The 20,652-nt window shown below is 41.8% G+C and overlaps 1 protein-coding gene across 1 annotated transcript; it reads left to right on the forward strand.

Annotated features, from left to right (window-relative positions):
• The first annotated feature begins 15,652 nt into the window (after nucleotides 1-15,652).
• LOC135491608 (uncharacterized) lies at nucleotides 15,653-20,429 on the forward strand. The gene is made up of 4 exons (XM_064777580.1): nucleotides 15,653-15,685; nucleotides 16,410-16,602; nucleotides 16,966-17,518; nucleotides 20,418-20,429. The coding sequence occupies exons 1-4, from the start codon at nucleotides 15,664-15,666 to the stop codon at nucleotides 20,427-20,429; spliced, it is 780 nt and encodes a 259-aa protein (XP_064633650.1). The 5' UTR covers nucleotides 15,653-15,663.
• The last annotated feature ends 223 nt before the right edge of the window (nucleotides 20,430-20,652 follow it).

The following is a 20,652-nucleotide window of genomic DNA, read 5'->3' on the forward strand; positions in this document are numbered from 1 at the left end:
CTAGTAAGGCCATTAATAAAACAAAGCAGATGGTACCACACAACTGAATACATGTAGTAGAACAGAATAATCATTGTAAATCATAAAGGAAGTAGCACAAAAATTATAATGTTGCAGTGTCGCTTACAGCAAAAACAATGCGAATATGCGACAGTGGTGCCACAAAACGGAAATTGTTTGAACTGTTATCGCTCACGAGATAGTGGCGCCACATAACGGATTTTTTGGAACTTCTATCCCTCACGAGATCTATCGCTCACGGTTCTAGAACCTGCGGATTCTAGAGCTCGCGGTATCTATCCCTCACGACGATTCTAGGAAATGCAGATTTTAGAAATTACAGCTGTTCGCGCCACGAACTTTACGCCTCATCGGTTTCTAGGAGTCACTTGCTATCCCTCGCGCGTTGGTGAATATTTGCGGCAATAACCGCCCATAGTTTTGTGATTGTTTTGTATTCCATACTAAAATAAAACGTTTTTATCAGAAGAATCATTTTGTATATATAATGCTCTGATTAAGCCTGGTAGACAAACATGTACATTAAACAATCACTAAACAATCACAGGAATCAGTAAAAAATGTGTCCGCTTAGAAATGGTGACATCACGAAAATATCTTTACATCCCTCGATGTGTGCATGAAAATGTACGAAATCACCGTGAAGGAATTCGTTCTCATTTTTCATCTCTAAACCCGGCTAAAACCTTCGGTAATAAATCTTCTTATACGTTTCTTGTCACGTTTAAGATGATGTACGTAGAAATGCCAGCCGGTACTGCATGATGTAGTCAATCTTCTCTGTATCACCCTGTATGATTACACCGCTCCGTAGTTCAAATAGGCCCCGTGTGGTGGCGTAGTAAGCGGAGCGCTGATTAGTTCATATTATGGGTGTGTGGTGCGCGTGTCGTGACGTGCATGCCCATATTTGGGAGATCAGTAATGTACACTGGAGGCGAAGTATGACTGGGTTGTTCTAAAATATAGATTGTTGAATCGGAAATGCGACTGATTTCTAAACTACCGTCAAATTCAGATCTGATCATGTAAAAATAAGCTCCAAATATTGATTCGTAACCACCTTAGGTTCCAATGGCATTATTTCATGTTTTTATGCATTTTTCGGACTGATTCCATGGTTTAGCACAGGTTACATGGTTTCACTGATTCCAAGTTTTATCAACGACCATAAGCTTATATTTCTTTGTCATACGCACAATAATGTATGCATCGCGTTGCTGGCCACCACCAGATAGATCAAAATAGGTCTATATTCAAATGTTGTAGGGGGCCTGGGGAAATGATAAGTTGTCCGAAGTTTCCGCATTCAGTAAAATGTTGAAAGCTAAGGAATGTTTTTTTTTTACTGGTACACTGGTATTGACTGCCAATAAAAATTGTATGCCATTGACAACGACGTTATGCAAAATGAATCAGAAGATGTACAAGCCTTAGCAATCTTATTTGATGTTGTAAGCATTATTTGTATGAAGTGAGTCTGAGGAAGACCCATTGGATAATGAAAAAGATGCTGGTGGTAAAAATGGTGAAAATGACTGCCTTATACCATTTGTTGGAGACAACTTTCCATTCCTCCTAATTTGGGACATGTTCCCTGCGCACCGTCATCACCGAGAAGATGCTCGCGGGTTCATTGGGCTGATAACAGGAAGGTGTACTACTATACAACCCTTGGACCTGACTATCATCCGTAGATTTAAATGCACAATGAGACGATTATGGAAGGAATGGAAAATTCAAAATAACGAAGTGAAAGGCCGTTCCCACAAATCACCAGAGGGGCTGTGGTTCAAATGATATCAATAGCTTGGGGGTTCAAGAAAAACCAAGGAAGCAATCCATAGCACATGGAGAGTCAGTTGGTGAACATGCAGTCGGCCTCAAAATCCGCCTGATCAAAAGGATGCTGCAGTTGATTCCGAAAATGAAGATGATCTGCATTATATGGAACATGTTGATGAGTAAGTTGTAAACAGTTGTATCGACAGAATGTGTAGCTGCCGTACCACTTTCTTATTGTCAGAGGGTTAATAAAGCCATGTTGTGCAATCGATGCCAGTTGGTATGTCAATTTTCCCCTGGTTATGTCACAGTCACACTGGGCCTACTTCCCTGATAAAGTTTACGAACAATGAAATTGATCTATGATGGCCTAGAACATGTAAGTGTATTGATAGATTTCACTTGAATGGTGCGTTACTTGACAATGTACAAAATCATCGTTATCTGGTCATCATTTTGATTGCATCAGGGTCTTTTTCACACACAAAACAAACATTAGCTAATAAGGCTCGGAAGGCCTTGTTAAAACTAAGATCTAATATTTCAGGTCATGATTTTAATTCTATGGTATGCATTCGACTCTTTGACCACTTACTTAGACCTATCTGTTTATATCGATCAGAGATCTAAGGTGCAGAAAATGTCTTTAGATAGAAGTCTGATGATTTGCTTTGTACATTTTTTGATATGTAAATTGATAAACAACCAGCTGAAATAATACACATATCATTTTGTAAATATATACTTGGAATTCCAAAAGGATCCTGTCATATGGCTGTCCGAGGGGAATAAGGCCGTTTATATTACAATATTAAAACTTAGATACAGTGATGGATGAGCAATAGCCTTCTAAAATCATGTTTAAATGAGTCTACATCTATTAATCAAGTTGGAGTCTTCTCATGATTCCTATGTCACGAAGTTGTCTAATTATCTAGGAGTCAATTTTCTAACTATTGGTAAAAATGACATGAATGCATTGCAGAATTCAGAATTATGCCACGGCATCAATCGGAATTGTGGTGCACTATAAATTGACCAAAACCTCGGATCTCGTGAATAATGCCGCGGCATTAAAAGGAATTGTGGACGGAAGTGGCAATTATGGAGGACGGAAGTACATCGGAATTGTGGTGCACCATAAATCAACCAATCAAAACATCGGATCTCGTGAATTATGCAAGCGGCATGAAAAGGAATTGTGGACGGAAGTGTGATCTATGCCGCACCATAAATAAAACGATTGCCACTTTCTGATTGTGTAATTATGCCACACCACAATTCCTATTTATGCCGTGGCTTAATTCTGAATTCTGCCGCGGCATTATTCACGAGATCCGATGTTTTGATTGGTTGATTTATGATGCACCACAATTCCTACTTATGCCGTGGCATAATTAATTCTGAATTGTGTCCACTCGCGCAAGCCATAATCGTAAGCAGAATGGAACCTGTCTGCCAGACGACTTTTTCAGAAAAACGTTAGATCAAGCTGATCAGATAAGTACAGAGAGACACTACAGGGTGGCCCATAATTATTTTCCCTCACACAATGGATACACAATACAATTCTATTGCCCAAAGGAAAATAATTCTGGGTCACCCTGTAGAACAGATTGTTGTCCGAAATGTCTAGAGTAACCACATGATAGAAGATACCTGGATGGTATAGCGGTTGGTGATTTTGGTATCTTCTTACGCCTGCGAGTATACTGTCCTGGTGGAATGGCAATCTGAGTTGTCGGAGAAAATCTCGACTTGCTCCTTAAACATTTGTTAAATTTATTAAGACACTCTGCATACAAAAATACATTTCACATTATTTCTCGTCTTTGCTGGGTTAAGTGCGTGCTTTCTGTAGGACGGTTGATAGGGGGGGGGGGGGGGGGGGGGATATACTGTCTTCTCCCACTTAACCGAGCGCGGCTGAATCGTAAAATGACTAAGTCCAAATGAATAGGGCGATTTTACTGGTGGCAGGCGAACATTAGAAAGAACAGCCACAGCTGATAATTGACTCCCTTTTCGTGGGCAATGCCAATGCCTTCCACGTAAGTGGATAAAAGACATGAACATTGACATGGGGTAGTCCTATACTGAATGAATGAATACAATACAACTAGCGTCCTCATTTTATGCCTATAGTGTTCGTTGACCAGAAATTTCTAATCTGGGGTCTATAATAAATCCAGCTTCATGGGTCTGCAGAATGTCCCAATAAAGAAGTCTTGCTGATAACGAATGAATTAAAGAAAAGATTTACTTATCAATTTACCAATCAATTTTATTATCCAAACGGGATTTACACGTCATCATAAAAAACATCATCATCCTCTTCTCCTTCCGAAAACTCAATCCCCTCAACAAACTGCTCAAGCTCATCATTTACCATCTCTACCCCCTCCCCGACTTCGTCATCGTCCTCAGGAACTAGGCCACTGGCTCTCCAACCGTTCATAATCGTCTGTTGTGTGACCCTTTCCCAGCCGAGGCTGATCATCCTGACCACATCCCGCCTGGTGATCCGCTCACAATGTCCTTGATCATCAGTGTGGCCGATTTTCCACACTTTCCAAATGGTCCTCAGGTGACACTTGAAGCTCCTGTTTACGGTCAAGTCCAAGGGCTGCAGCAGCGAAGTACATCGTCCTGGAATGAAAGTGTCTGTCCCATTCTCTGCGGTGATTGCATCACGAAATTGCTGATTTCGATGCGCCGGATACCTGTCTAAAAGTAACAGGAACGTGGCCCCTGCTACAAATGGCACAACCAGGGCCTGCAACCACTCGATTAGCGATTGGTGTCGGGCCCAACCCTGTGGACTACCAGTTACCTGGAAAAATAAACAAGTATGAACATTTACATTACTTTTCTGAACAGTCAGACACGCACAATGTTTTGGTTGCATCCATGACAAACCTACAACAGTCTTAGTCAAAGAAGTTCTGATTTTCCTAAAAAATACTACCATTAACTAGAATAACCGTCAATGACAACACTGATGACGTCAGGTACATGTCCTGTACTACAAGCACGGACTTGTATTCTATGCCAATACTCACTCGCACATTGTCTGGAGCATTCGCCTGAAGCTGCCGAATTACGTCACCATCTGGTGCCAAGCCTCTGAAGTTGACCTCGGCTCGTCCTTTTCGTCCGTCTGTCGTAACTACTAGAGTCACCGTGCATCCAAGTTTCGGGTTGCCTTGGGATGATCTAATGTCAACATTCTGAGACCCAGTCGCTTCCATTGTTGATCTTGCACCATATCAAACAACACGAACGTCTCATTCATGTTCATGATGACATCAAAATCAGCGTCTCTGATTAGGTCGGCAAAATCTCCCCGGTAGTCGGCAACCAAAGCCTGGGCGTTGTCAGGTAACCCCCTTGAATCTTTGGTCTTCCTTCGATAGCTGATTTGTTTCCTTAAATGGAATTTGCATATTGTTAAAATTCACCGCATACAATCCATTAAGGCCGATCCATGCAACAGCGGAATGAAACTCACCTTTCCATAAAGTTGCTATGCCAATGTGCAGATGCATGGAAAAGGTATCGCAGGGGTCTCTGTTCTTGTCTTTCGGCCTTCGTTTCGTTCGGAAGCTCTGCGCACCATTGCCGAAATTCTCTTTCAGCTTGCCCTTTAATATCCTCACCGGAAACAGGGAAACCAAGTCTTCGGCGCTCAAGGAACCAGGTGTTCAAATTGTTTTCCATTTCGGGCCAGTATGCTGAAATAAAAAAGCTAACACGTTTAACATCTTTGGAAATATTGATTGCCGATAACCACAGGTATGAACGAAATGTTGGTCCTAGGAATAAAGGTCCCAGGAACAATAATACTGATATTGTTAAAGGCAATGGTCAGGGTCAGTCGCTTTGATGTATAGTGCGACTTATTCTTCCGTCCATGACACAGAAGCGGACTTATTCCGGTCGGTATAGGCCAACAAGGAAGGAAATTCATTTAGCGAGGAATATAGTGCTTGTAGAAACACTACCTTGTGCATCAGTGCCGTGTTGCCGTTGTCTTCTCCGTCTTCTATGGTCTTGAGTTGATCTATCTCGGAGGGCAAACAAGTCATCCTGTGTGCTTAATCAACGTCTAAATGTCTGCGGTGCTATGCGGTGGTGTCTAGCAAAGGATGTCGCAGTTTCAGCATGACGTAATCCTATAGCATGCTCCAATTGGTATGTCTCGATAAGGTCAATCTTCTGATTGAGACTGTAGCTTTTCTGGTGCCTACATGCACCAGGTACAGCCTGGTTAGCATCATGTACAGTCCTTCAAAAAAGTAAATGGACACACGAAAATCAAATTTTCTTGAAAACGGCTGGTGATAAATCGATGCGGTTTGCTGCATTTGATAGGGCATTTAGTTGTGCATCATGATATCTACCACTTGGAAATTTGCTATTTTACCTATAAGTCAATTTTTTCGATTTATGAAAGGTCCCAAAATCAACTTTTTTATCACGCATTTTTTGGGGGCAAATTTTATATTGACTGGAAGCTTCTGTTGAGTTATGAGTGAATATCTAAGAAATTCCACAGTTTTCACTTGAATCTGCAACTTATTAACCCATTTGTGCAAAAGGGTTTTGTTACCCGGTCTTCTACTGCGGAGATGCCCCCTTGATATTATTCACCTGGCCCAGACAACCGGAATCATGTCACCATTTCAATGGCCTTGTTTAATATGCCTATGAATAGCTCTCCCAGGCCTGGATTTGGCAGCTGGACAATGGGTTCACCAATATTACTTTACCCTCGCGTTTACAATACATCAATGTTAACAACATTTCCACCCCCATTCAAAACCTCAGCCAATAAGGAATTAACACTCGGGCTGCATGTTGAAACTGACATAATTGGCTATGGTCGACTTCTCCAAAGTAATTCCAAAGTCAATAAACAAGGTGCAAAATTTTGACATAAAATGCTGTTTTCCCACCAATTAACACAAGATATTTTCATCACCTTGATGGGGACGTGGGTTTTTCATCATGGTGATTCATCCTATCAAGAAAAAGTACGAAAAAAATCGGAAACGAAAAAGTTGATTTTGGGGCCTTTTGTAAATCAATAAAAGTCGGTATTAGATAAAATGGCTAATTTTTATGTGGTAGATACCATGATGCACAACTAAATGTCCTATCAAATGCAGCAAACCGAATCGATTTATCACCAGCCGTTTTAAAGAAAATTTGATTTTTGTGTGTCCATTTACTTTTTTGAAGGACTGTACATCATCATCATCATCATCATCATCAAAATCATCATCATCATCATCAGTAGTGGTATCAGGGTCAGGGCTGTCAACATCATCTCCATGCTCCATTCCATACGTTAACATCATCAGGGTGCCTGCTAGGCCTACCCACAAAATCCATCGCATTGCGTGCATCTTACCAGAAGAACGAGGTCAAAGCAAGATGGCAGACAACAATTATGACATTTGACACGAAAGTGCCCTTTATTGGATTTCCCCCACAAGAAAACGATTCCGTAATCGATTAGATAAAATAAATTCATTTGAAAGACTCTGGATTGGTCAACCATTTACATGAACTTACGTAACTTCAATAATCATCACCCTGACTGCAGGGATTACTGGCCCTGACCGCGACCAGGCGTTATTGAATTGACAACATTTACAAGGTTGTCTTCCTATAACCATTGATCAATATAATTGGCTGTCATATTGAATGTTTGCAGCCCACGGGTAAGAACTACAGACTGCCATGTTTCTGGACTTAGTCATTTTCGAGCCATTTTCCTGGCGCTCGGTTAAGTGGGAGAAGACAGTATATATAACAAATCAAAATTGCACGAGACAAATCAAGAAATTAAAGTAAAGGTGTCTCTGAACTATTTCGCCTTAAACATTTCCTCACGGCCGCCAGGTGGCGGCAGTAACACCCAGAACTTGTGACATTTCGTCAAAATCGAGGCTATCTGTTTGCCTCCCCAGCAATGTTTCGACCAAATCACTGTCCATTCGCTCCAGTTCGCTACTAACATTAGCGTCGAATTTTTGCTCAATGCTGTCCCAAAACCGGTCCCTGTTACTGCTAAAGGCAGTGCATTGACATAAAGGTGAACTTGAGGGTCCGTGTAGACGCTGTTACATTGTTCGCAGGATTTTTCGGTTGGTTCAACACGCAGTGTACAAAACTTTGCCAGAAAGGCATAATTTGATGCTAAGTTCGGATCGTTCTTTGCACAAATCCAGAGCATAGACGGAAAGCCTAGAGACTTTTCAATGTTCAGTATTCTCTGATGGCCATTTTCTTGGCAGTCTAACACAAATCGTTTATTTTCAAACAGTAATGTTGCTTCGTTCACTATAATTTTCCAGATTCCTTTATCTGGAAAGCTACATGTATCCGATTCAAAGTAATCGGTCAGATATTCACGGCAATTATATTTGTCCATAAGATTTACGAGGTTTGGAACATAGCCTAAACCTTTATTACTGTCTTTATCCGCACGTTCGGCCAGATTGGCATATCGGCATTTTAGAACTTTCAAAGGAAAGGAATTTTCAGACATTTTTGCAAGTTGCCCGAAGAATTGCAAGCACCTTCTGTCCAAGTAACACTGTAGCGTAGGACTGCCTATCATTGCTTTGCACACGGTTGTGCTCGTTAGCCGATTAAATCCTTGCATCCTTTTAAGACAGTAACGGTGGCCTCTTTCTAGAATTAACAGCTCTGAGAGAGCAATTTCCTGACACCAAATTTCAGCTCCCTAAAGAGCTCTGGGAAGGCAAATCGTTCTGTACAAGTTGTGGCTTATTATTGGGCTGAAACCACTTGGCTGCTGGTTTGGCCCAATTATGCTCATGAGCGTATTCTTCAGTTTCTGAGCAGCTTCAATAGTTCGCTGCGTAGACTTTAAGTATTTATCAACTAGTATCCCGAGGTGAACATGAGAGGATTTTTCATTGACCGACTGGTTACCTAGCGCCCATTTCCTTTCATTTTCAGTTCGCTTCCATTGCGCAGCGGTTTCCCCTAGAACTATAATACAGCATTTTTCGGCATTGTGGTCATAGCGCCACTTGACTGAATACCAAAACGAACATGACATCATCCTATCAAGGCCACATTTTGCAAGAGAGAGCAACGTGAGATCATCTGCGGGACACGGTTAGCCGCAGTTTATATTGTCAATGTTTAATCCGTCTCTGGTGTCGTCGAGCTCGTCTATTAGCGCGTTGATAAACAACAAGTAAAGCCACGTTGACAAGACGCCACCTTGTCTCACGCCTTGTTTAAGCGCAAACCACGGCGGGGAGAATTCGTTTTCTGTGACACAGCTTTCTATTTCTGTATCACAATTCTTTGTAACTCGCCTGAATTTCCCATTTATACCAAACATAAATAGTTTATACAGGAGACCTTCAATCCAGACGGTATCGTAGGCTTTACGGGTGTCCAGGAAGCAAGCGTACACTTTGGAATGTTTTTCGATCTGATGGTATATCGATTCCATCATGACAAATGACGTGGATACACAACTGCGCTTGTGGATACACAACTTCTGATAGGCGCTTTGCTGTGGGTTCGGAAAGACAATATTATTGTCTGCGGTCCAGTTTTGCAACCGAGTTTGAAGTAGCCTTTCAAATAACTTATACAAGACTGGTAACAATGTGATAGGCCGATAGCTATTCGGATCACTCCTGTTCTTCCCATGACCTTTAAACATTGTATGTATAACTCCCCTTTTTGCATCTCTCGGAATATGTTCATGTTTGAGGAACAGGTTAAAGAGTTCTGTGATTTTGACATGAAGGGCATGCCCGCCATATTTGATGTGTTCGTTGCCTACTCCATCATGCCCTCTGGCTTTCCCGTTCTTTAGCTGTCGAATCCCACTTTTTACCTCTTCAGTGGTGAAGGGGGCGTCCAATGAGGGGTCGTGATTGGCAGCCGATTCTCGCATCATTTCCTATAGTTTGGTATCCACGAATCGTTTGAAGGCGGCGTCATATTCCGGTTTCACCTTTGGTGTGTAGAGTGTTTCATAGTGTTCCGCCCATTTACGCGTTATGTCGGTGGAACTATAGAAGATTGTTCCGTCAAAGCGCATTGGTGGCGGTAGTTTATTTGGGGTCCGACGGTTGGCTTTGAGCAGTTTCCAAAACTTGGTTTGGTCAATTTCTGCGCTTTCATTAAGTTTCCGGTAGAACTCTTGTTGTAGCTTTGCATTTTGTCGGCGAAACTCTGCGCGAAATTCTCTTTTCTTCTCTTTAAACTCTCTGTAGACAGTCGAGTCTGAGTCCCTGGGCTTACCCGCTGCTGTCCAGGCTAGCCGGGCGTCGCGCATTCTCTGGTGAAGTGGCTTGAGCGTTTCCTTCCAATTTGGACGGATATTCTTTCGAAACACACATTCAGGTATAGTTCGCGCGGATGCCACTAACATAGCGCTGACGACTGACTGATACGCATTGTCAATGTCGCGACTGGTGTAGAAATATCTCTGACTTATGTCGGGCAGCTGACGCTTCAGTTCCTGCCGGTATTGTACTATTTTGCTGAAATCAGTTTGGGCGCAATACTTCCATTTGAATCGTTTTCGTTTTCGCTGTACCAATGGTTCCTCATTGGAATGATCCTTTGTTTCTGAGGTACTGAGTTTCAGTATTGCATGGACGGCTAAATGGTCGGATGTATTTGGATCAACATCTTCCACCACTTCACATGTCTTCAAACATTCAAGCAGTAGCGAGTTTATGCAAATGTGATCTATAAGCGTTTTGTTTGATCCTTCAAACGGATCGAACGTGTATGCGGTCCTTCACATTGTGAGCTGACTGGGATCGATGAAAGCCCAGTCCGACACAAAAATGAGTCTAGCGTACGAGTCCTTCTGCAGTCTGGTGGTGCTGGGATCCTTGGTCCTGTGGCTTTCGCATTAAAATCCCCCATCAGTACGATTTCGCCGAGCGAGCTATAGAATTCGTATAACTGGAACAGGTAATGGATGTATTCGATAAAGAATTCGTCTGGGTAATTCGTACTCGGTAGATAAACCATGAATATCGTGAGCATCCTCTTATTATTTAGGTTCACAGTGATTCCGGTTATTCTATCGCTTTCTAAGTCGAGCGTTCTGATGTACGGCGTAAGGTCTTTGTTCCAAAGGAGAGCAACCCCACCTTTGCCTCTGCGCACTTTATAACTGAAAACAGGTCTGCAGAGCAGACTGCATGGCATGAAAACGCATTGTTTATCGACTCCAATATTTCGTAGAATCAGGGTGTAGCCAGTGTTCGCATATTCCAAGAATGTCAAGTTTGCGCGAAATAATCAGATTATCCGCATACAGGGAACCGTACATTATTCCTCGTGCATTCCAGCACGCTATTGCTAAATTGTTTCGTGTAACTATGGCCATAATGACGTGGCAGATTTAGTCCCACCATTCCCGACACTGAATTCCTTCCGGCCAAAACTGTTTATCTAATAGCGCAGTCTTATCTACTTCGTCAATGATAACTTTCGCAGACTGAGTCCCTCGTATTTTGCTCTTGATTAATATAACGCGTGGATTATGAATTCCTTGATTGATAAGAAATTCCACCATGGATTCGGCACTGCTGTTGAGCGCAATACGTCCTACGAAAATCACTGCTCTTCTCCGACGTTGTTTCCGGGCCACGCCTTGAAACCGCATTCCTTGCTGACGCCGGTGACTGTGGTGATCTTCTGTGGGGTACCAGTTTTCTGATCGATCGGAGTGTCCTTTTCAACCAGCTTAGCTGTTCTGTTCTCCTCGTTGACATGTACTGCAGCTCTAGATGCTTGTCGATCAATTGGGTTATTCTCTTCTGCAAGCGGTGTAGCCTTAGATGCTTGTCGATCCGACGTGTTATTCTACTCTTTTACCAGTGTTGGAGCTCTTGATGATTGTCGTTCAGACAGATCCTGTTGTTGAAGTATATGCGGCGTGGGGTGCATTGGTTTTGCGGTAACGGTAGAGTAGCTGTCCGACGACGATCTCATGCGGCATATATCTCGCTGGCCACCTGACTGATCCTGGCTCTCAGTGACGTTGAGTCTTTCTCCATTTCGGGAATGACGCATTGATCAATGTTATTCAACTTCTCCATTGTTTCTGCAGTTGTTTTTATGTCCGCTTTCATTAGCTTGATATCACTACGGAGTTTGCTTATGCCGGAATCGCGCATATCCTTAATTCTTTCGCACGAAAGTTTGCATTCAGCAAATTCACCCGGAAGTTTACCAAACATATTGACCTTGCCTAATAATGGGTTGAGCTGATTCGCAAAGTAAGTCTTTTGTTCAACAAGACGTTTTTTCTAAATTATCAGCTTTTTTCCTTTTCTCTCTCTATTGATTTTTTTTAATTTATCACATTCCTCCTTGAGGAATGATTTCTCCTTCGTGAGACTGAGAATATGGTAATCCACATCCTCTTTGAATGATTTGAATTTGCTTAATCCTTTTGAACGGCCTTGCCTCGACTTCTCCACATCCTTCTGCAGGGTAACTATATTTGCGCTATCATTTGCTTCACTTACTAAAATTTCACACTTTTTGAGCACTGTATCAGAATTATCACGCTTTTTCAACAGAGTTAAATCTGATTCGATTCTACGGACTGTTTCGAACAGCTCAGCCGGTTTCGTTTCTGTGTTGGTATTCTGGCCTTTATTCGGCGATCTTTTGTTTTGGCACTCGCCACTGAACGTTCTGCTCCAATTGCCGATGGATTGTCCAGAGAACTTAAGCCACTTATTGCGGTTTGTTGTGATAGGGCTGATTGGCGCTCGTTGTTGACACTTTCGTCCTCGTTAATGCCTGTAGTTTGAGGTTGTGAAAACACCGTGACGACTCCATCACTATGTTGTTGACTGAACGGTGATCTACCGTGACTGTAGAAAACTTCTTTCACATCATCGATGGCTGCCCCATCAATGAAAGCCTGTAGCACGTAGCAGTCCATTGCGAATTTGCATGTTTTGCTGGCAGCTTTTGTGGTTTTCCTCCTCAACGGTTCTCCCGGGGGACACTCAGTTGGTCGAAGACGCTTAGCTTTTCCACACAACCGTGTTCGATAAAGATCGACCATTTGGACGTTTGAGTCCACGATACTTAAAGGCCATATATCTAGGTTTGAAAACATGCTTGATACTCATGAAATATGTTGAGGGTTAAAAAAACAAGATCCCAGACATTAAAAAAATTAAATTAATAAAGTCATTATTTAGTTATTTCAATTTTCAATTTTAAACTATTTGAATTTCCCACCACACACAACTTTAGATTAGTTCCACATGTGGCCGCTAGGGATTTTTTGATGACGTAGATCAGGCTAGTCAGAACAAAGCAAGATGGCTTCCGCATACAGTTCAGAGAGTGAGAGCAGTGAATTTGAGGATGTTTTGGTCGATACAGAAGGATATTTAAACGTTGAGCCGTACGTGTTCAAGCCATTAATATCACTAGATCATAATGAGAGTGATCATTCGTACGAAAGTGATATAGCAAAGAAGACATTGATAGACGGTTGCAGATGCATAACATGTATGATTTTTGAACAGACTAATGTTGCACAATATTGTTTCGCCTCGTCTGTGTTGTATCGCCAGTTATGTCATGACGCTGAACTACTATTGAAAAGTGACGGTATTATGCACAATCATCTTGACGTGACGATATAATGCCGTGCAACGTTAGATAGGCCTAGATGTCAGATGACAATAATCTGTCATTGACAGTGGTTGTCACTGACACTGACCTGTGTCGCTGTCACCTTGCTATGGCTGGAACACAAGAAGACACTATGCGGTATCACAGGCCCCAATAGGGCCTACACATTATGTATAACAACCGACCTCAGCAGCCTCGGGCATTAAATGCAATTGACATGGTTGTGTAGCCACTGTACAGTGGATGACATGTGCCATTTGGGTAGTATGAGTGTTGTGTGCATCAGCAGTGTATAAATCATGAAATAGTGTTCAACTCACTTCTTGATGTTTACGTTTTTTGGCTAACGAACGTTCCTTTGGAGGCTGTCGCATGTAAGTGGGGTTGGTCAAATCGAATACAGATGGAACAGCTGTTTTTAACAAGTGGCATTTAATATTCAGTTGGATGCAGATATCCGGCTTCATGTGGTAATCTATGGGCGGTTATTTACGCATAAATAGAGGTTGTCTCAAATAGACATTTTATGTCGTGTTATGACTCAAATAGACGTTTGGTGGCGCTTTTCAAATAGACATACACTCAAATAGACGTTTGGTGGCGCTCGTATCTCAAATAAACATATATTGTCGTGTTTTTAGATTTTTGTGTATAACTCAAATAGACGTTTGGTGGCGCTTTTCAAATAGACATACACTCAAATTGACGTTTGGTGGCGCTCGTATCTCAAATAAACATATACTGCCGTGTTTTCAGATTTTTGTGTATAACTCAAATAGACGTTTGGTGGCGCTTTTCCGCAAAAATGGAAGTTCCCCAAATAAACGTTGTGGGGCGCTGGAATCAATTTTAACGACGGCGACAGCGATATTGACATTATCATTGCGGTAAGCGGCGGCGTTATTGCATGTATTGCATTTGATGCTTATGTATTGTCAGGAAATGCAGACAGATTGTTGATTATTTTTTTGCTGATTTTATATCTCGTCAAAACACTCGGGGTTTGCGTTAATCCGGAGAAGATGGCCTTGATGGAACACTTGGCGGGGCGTGTCAGTCGTATCATTCAAGAGATTGAAGGCTGCATCGACAGAGATGTCGATGTTGAAGAGAATGTGTTTTTTATGGTGGAGTCTGTGGTTCGTGATTCCATTGATGTGTGCATTGGAAATGCGATTGTGGAAACGATCCCAGGTCTTTTGCTGCAGGTATTGAATTTGATTTCAATAGATGATGGAGATGGAACTTCGGCTGTGGCCAGTGGTGGCAGTTGGCTTTCTGCCAGCAGGCATACTCCCGATGGCTGTACTGCTGTCAGTGCTGAACCAATGAAGAAGAGGGGTAGACGTCCCATCCTGACTTCCGGAGCAGAAAGGCAGATTGGATATCTATTGGGTAAGAATTAATTGGTTTGTTCTGAAGACTGATTTTCCTGGCTTATTTTTGCTGCCTAGCATGCTAGCATAGGCTGTGCCCCGTGGACCCCCGCCCCCACTGTCATTACACCCACACTGATGGCCACAGTCAGACTATCCTGTAAAATTGCCCTTCTGTCTGTCAATGGAATGCCTGCCATTTAGTCATTCCCTAGCTGCATCCATTTAATTTTGCCCTGTGTCAAAAGCACCTACGACCTTGATAATATTGCAGTTTATCCATTCCATTATTTATTGCACCCAATCAGCCAAATGAACAATTCTTGAAAGTGTGTAAAAATAATGGTATTCACCCATTTTTTTCACACCAGTACCAGGCCAGGCCTTATCTGACTCCACACAAAATTGGCCACAAAATTGATTTATTCTTACAATGTACATTGTATCATTAATATCATGCTAAGCTCAGTTACAGTACTAAAATACTTTATATATTTGTAATTGTATATTTAAGCTTTTGTTGTAATAGATCTATTCACTCTGAAATTGAATTGTGGTATGATGGGACAATTCTAGTTGTAAAAAATATTACTGGTGGAATTGGTGAATTTGCCATATTACAAATACATTTGTAATTTCAGGTGAAGGATTCAAAGTGCAAGATATTGCTGACATACTGAATGTTTCTAAAAGGACCATTGAGAACAAAATGAGAGATAGTGGTCTATCCATACGTGCCCAATATACCGAGATAGATGATCAAATTCTCGACTCCAAGGTGTTTTCAGTAATGTCAATCTTTCCAAATGCTGGTAAGTAGGTGAGGGTGTGTTGAAACTACTGCAAAAAAAAATTGCAGTGATAGTTATGTTATCAGGAAAGGAACAGTGTATGCATATTAAAGTGGGCACAGTATCAATACTGATTCATAAAGTAGTGCCTCAATCAGTTATCCATACCACAAACGACATTAGAAATGCAGCCCTTATGGGTGACACCCACGATGGATCGCTGTACTGCTGTACAAGCAAAGATAGATTGTACTCCGCTATCGCTATACATGTGGCACCATATGGTCAAAATCGTTGTCCTTAATCACAATTCAAGGACAAAAATATTTGTGCTATGTTATATTCTCCGATCGACCCTCTGGTGTACAGTGGGGCTTGATGTCTGCCTTGAATAGACTTGTCTTTCTTTTGTATTGGATTAACGTTAGGGCAACAGTCACTTTTTCACCCCTTCTTATCGCATTCCCATTCAATAGGCCTACATGTCTTACCTCACAATTGAATGGATCACAGTAGACTCACTGGTCGATCATAGACTGTGCGTTACAGGAATCTATTACCTCAGTCTTCTGGGAGGCAAGGCAGGTAATGCAACAACCAAATGTGGCTATCATTGATTAAAAATGACCTCTTTTCAGTATTCACCAATTCAGACATCAAATCTATTATGTCATAGTTTTCAATACTACTTGGCTCAGGATTATGATTGTAGCCCAATTGTAATGTTATGTTCCTATAATTCCAGGATTTAAGACAATCGAGGGTGACCTTCGTCGACAAGACATTAGAGTACAACAACACAGGCTTCGTAGTTCTATGTGGAGGGTTGACCCAAATGGGGGCACCATTAGACAAATTCGTCACATACGACGTCGCAAATATCAGGTGAAGTCACCTTTATCTCTTTGGCACATCGATGGACACCACAAGTTGATACGGTAAGATATTTTGCAGTAAGGAAACATCTGAGAATCATCCCAAAACCTGCTCACCGACGAGAATTGTATTACAACTATCAACTATCTATTAGGTATCATGATAGTCAAACTGTAAGAGTGCAATTAATATATTACATACTAGTATGTACATGATGGCCTTGGTACATAGTACATGTATGCGTAATTGTATGTGCATATCTCTTTTGGGTGGGAGTGATAGGGATGTGCATATGTAGCACTATTTCCGATAATTGAGCCCAGCCTCAACCAACACTGGCACAAAACATCCAAGGTTTTGAAGTTTACACATGCTTGACTTCATGGATAGAAATTTTCCACTCAAGTGATTTTTTTTCATTTCAGATGGAAGTTCGTAATCCATGGAGAAGTTGATGGTTTTAGCCGCCTCATTGTGTATCTGAAATGCAGTACCAATAACAGGTCTTCCACAGTGCTACATGCCTTCCAGGAAGCAGTGAATACATGGGGACTTCCATCAGGAGTTCGTGCTGACAAAGGGGTTGAGAATAGAGATGTTGCAGAATGGATGCTGTGTCATCCATTGCGGGGACTTAATCGTGGCTCATTCATAACTGGAAAGAGTGTTCACAACTCCCGCATTGAGAGGATGTGGCGGGACGTTTACACAACTGTTGTATCCACATTTTATGGCGTGTTCATCAACTTAGAGGATGAAGGCATTCTGAACTGTGACAGCGATGTTGATCTTTTCTGTCTCCACTACATTTATGGTTCAAGAATATACCTAGCACTGGCACGGTTCACTGAGGCTTGGAACAACCATAAACTTCGCACAGAAAGGCATAAAACTCCAAAACAGCTGTTTATTAAAGGCCTATCCACTCTTGATGGAGGAGATGCAATTGCAATTGAATACTTTGAATTGCTAAATGAGGTACGAAATGTACTTTATAAATCTTCATCAATAATTTGGTGGTCTGGTACTTCCAATTTCCTGAATAATGATGGGGGTTCCAAGGGGTTCAAAAGGGTGTGATCTTCCAGTGCCCCCACCACTTTTATTCATACACAAAAAAAAAGTTACAATACTGGATGTTATTCATATGGCATGGCCGTGCATGCAGTGAAGAAATATTTCAAGGCACGGCGATGTGACTGTGGTTATTATTGGTATGCCGCTGACGTCGAAGTTCTGTCAAAACTAATCTTGCCGTACAAATAATGTCAGCAATAACACGATGCACAGCGCCGTATCATCGGTGTAGGCACGATCCTGCCGTATGAATAATCAGTTCCATATTTTTATGATATAACGCTCTTAGGTATTAAGTGCAAGTCCACGATAGCACCAGGCAGTGGGTGATAGAGCAATTTCACAGATTTCATTGATATTTGGTGGGTGGAGCCCCTTAGGTGAGAAATGAAATCGTGCCAAATATTTCACCAATCCCTCCAACAGGGGCTGAGATATGGGTCAGAGTTGATTTGGGGGTGATTTTGACCTTTTTTTATAGAGATCTTTAGTGGGGATAATGAGTGACCCTGCGCAGGAAATGGATAGAATATTGGATTGACCTGTTGTTATGAGTGAATACATGACAAGAGCTACCCAAATACAAAAAAGCATAGCCAAATGACCTTCGATGTTGTTGTACTAGGCCTACCCCTACCCCTATCTCAAAGGGGTCAATGAAACATGGTGAACTTTCAGCCCGGATATCTCACCCTTTGCAGGGAATTGGGCAATGGTTCTTTGCCTGTCGGATACTTTATGATGTCAAGATCTAAAATCAAGAATAAAAACGTTGTCCGCTCTGTTCAGCTAGGAATGCCAAAGCTTGAAAGTTAGGCCAAATTTGATCATTTTGGGCTGTCGCCACCTATTGGGAATGACTTGAACTAGTATGATTTTCTACAGAAATTGATTATACGTGCATCACCGATATCCCTGCGGGAGATATAAGCTTAGGGACCATCTCAACAGTATTTTGAGGCCAAGAAGACTAGGTCACCCAGTCTTGGGGTCCGACCCCCCTCCCCCTCAAATTCAATTTATTCATCAAAAAGATCAGGTAAAAAATGTCAAGTATGCTCGAGGACAGAAAAAAGAAACTTCAGTTCCAAAAGGGCAAAATAGACACGACAGTGGTGAATGGCACAGATGATTAAATGTAGTATAATAAACAATATAATATGCTGTACTACCGGAGTAGAGGTAGAGGAAAATGATAAAATGAACTTCAGCCCCATCCCCACTTCATATGGCAGGACACAGCCTTTCTTTCAGATTGTGCCCATTTTGCTGATGGGGTTAATCCATGCACATGCTCCAGCTAGGAAGTATAGCTTTATATTCTAAACCAAACTAGAAAGGGTTATTTAGCTGAATGTCGCTTCTACTGTACTAGATGATCCATCACAACATGTACATGCTACCAGAAGTACATTTGGTGTCATCAGGGTGGTGAAAGACATGGAGCTGAACAGTCATTGCATCGGCAAAAATATCCCCGTTATGTCCAATCACAGGGCTAGGTACCCATGTAATACTAGGTACAATGAAGAACTGTTTGAAGGAATAGGTAAGGCCCCCTAAGCCTAACCTGAGGTAGCGTGGCCATCGGCTTCTCGTTTTATATTGTTAGTTTCAGCATCATTTCTTCATTTCAATACAAATCATGGCCTACTTCCAGCCTTATTGACAGAGATGGATGAACAACGTGATGTATAAGATTATTTTCTTTTAATATGAAAATATAATGTTATTATAGACTAATTACAAAAAAAGATATCGCTGCATCGAGAAATAATACTCTTTACATGATGTGTACATGGGCATATACATGGATGTGGTATGTCACCACCTGCAGAGACCATGGAAACAAAAAATGGAATAACCACTTTGAATCAGAGCAGCACTCACAACAGCATTAACCATGCCAACAAAGACTGGCTCACTATTCAGGAATTCTGAAACACGTAAAGTACTGTCAATGGTATAAATACTGCTGGGCAAAATTGAGGATGGGGAACATGTCTGAAAATTACACAGATTCATAACTGACATTCCTGATAGTCTTGACCTCTGAGGGTTACTCGGGTAGGCACCTGCCAGTGCAAAGAACCAGCATTATACTGAAACTTCCTCAGCCACTGTCCACCAAGAGATACTGGTCATTCATCGATACAGGCAAGCCCTTCATACTCACATTCTCAATTTTCGAATTCAAAACCAAAATAAGTGGAAATTGGGCTATGGATTTTCACAGCAGGCTTCAACTGTTCATCGACAATAAACCACCAGCTAGGCTATTCTAACCACTGTGAGGGGTAGTAGTCATGATCCTCTTATGGGACCGGTACTGTACATTACTATTGTTGACTCGAAATGCTTTCTGAATACAATGCACATTATTATTGTACACTCAAGAGGATACTATGCTGATTAGTGCACCCATGATCACTTTAGTCAAGGGTATGGCAAGCTGCAACAAGATTGAGAGATTCACGCTAAATGCAGGGGCATGGCGATCAACCCATAAGCTACGCAGCTGAATGGAATGATAACGCTAGATCGAACGAAAAGACTTGACTGAAGACTAGCTGTCTGCAATCCAATCATGATAAAATGGTTCCAAACGAAGTCATCAAAACCAATGAGTTAATAGGTGAAGTTGGTTATACTAGTATCCATACTTCTGTCATAACCCTTCTACGAAGACTGTAGCGCTTGACTGTCTCCTGGTGTACCTCTTCTTGGGCATCCTCTTGTGCCTCATCTTCCTCGGAGTGGCCCGATACTTCTGAAAGCTGTCCCTGCTTTTGTTTTGCAGAGAGGCGACTGAAGTAGGACATGACCTGTGTTGAAGTCAGCCACTGATCCTTGGGAAACATCATCTTCAGGCGCTTTGCAACGTTAGTTGGATTTTCTTTGAACCCAGTCACACCTTTCATAAATTCCTCATACAAATATCTCCGCACTTCTGCAGAAAACCGTCTTGAGGTCTTCTGTCCTCGAAGAGCCCAGCCTGCAAAAAGCAAAGATTGTTCTGAATCTGCATCTGTCTT

The sequence above is a fragment of the Lineus longissimus genome, chromosome 7 (genome assembly GCF_910592395.1).
Source record: "Lineus longissimus chromosome 7, tnLinLong1.2, whole genome shotgun sequence".
Taxonomy (NCBI): Eukaryota; Metazoa; Nemertea; class Pilidiophora; order Heteronemertea; family Lineidae; genus Lineus; species Lineus longissimus.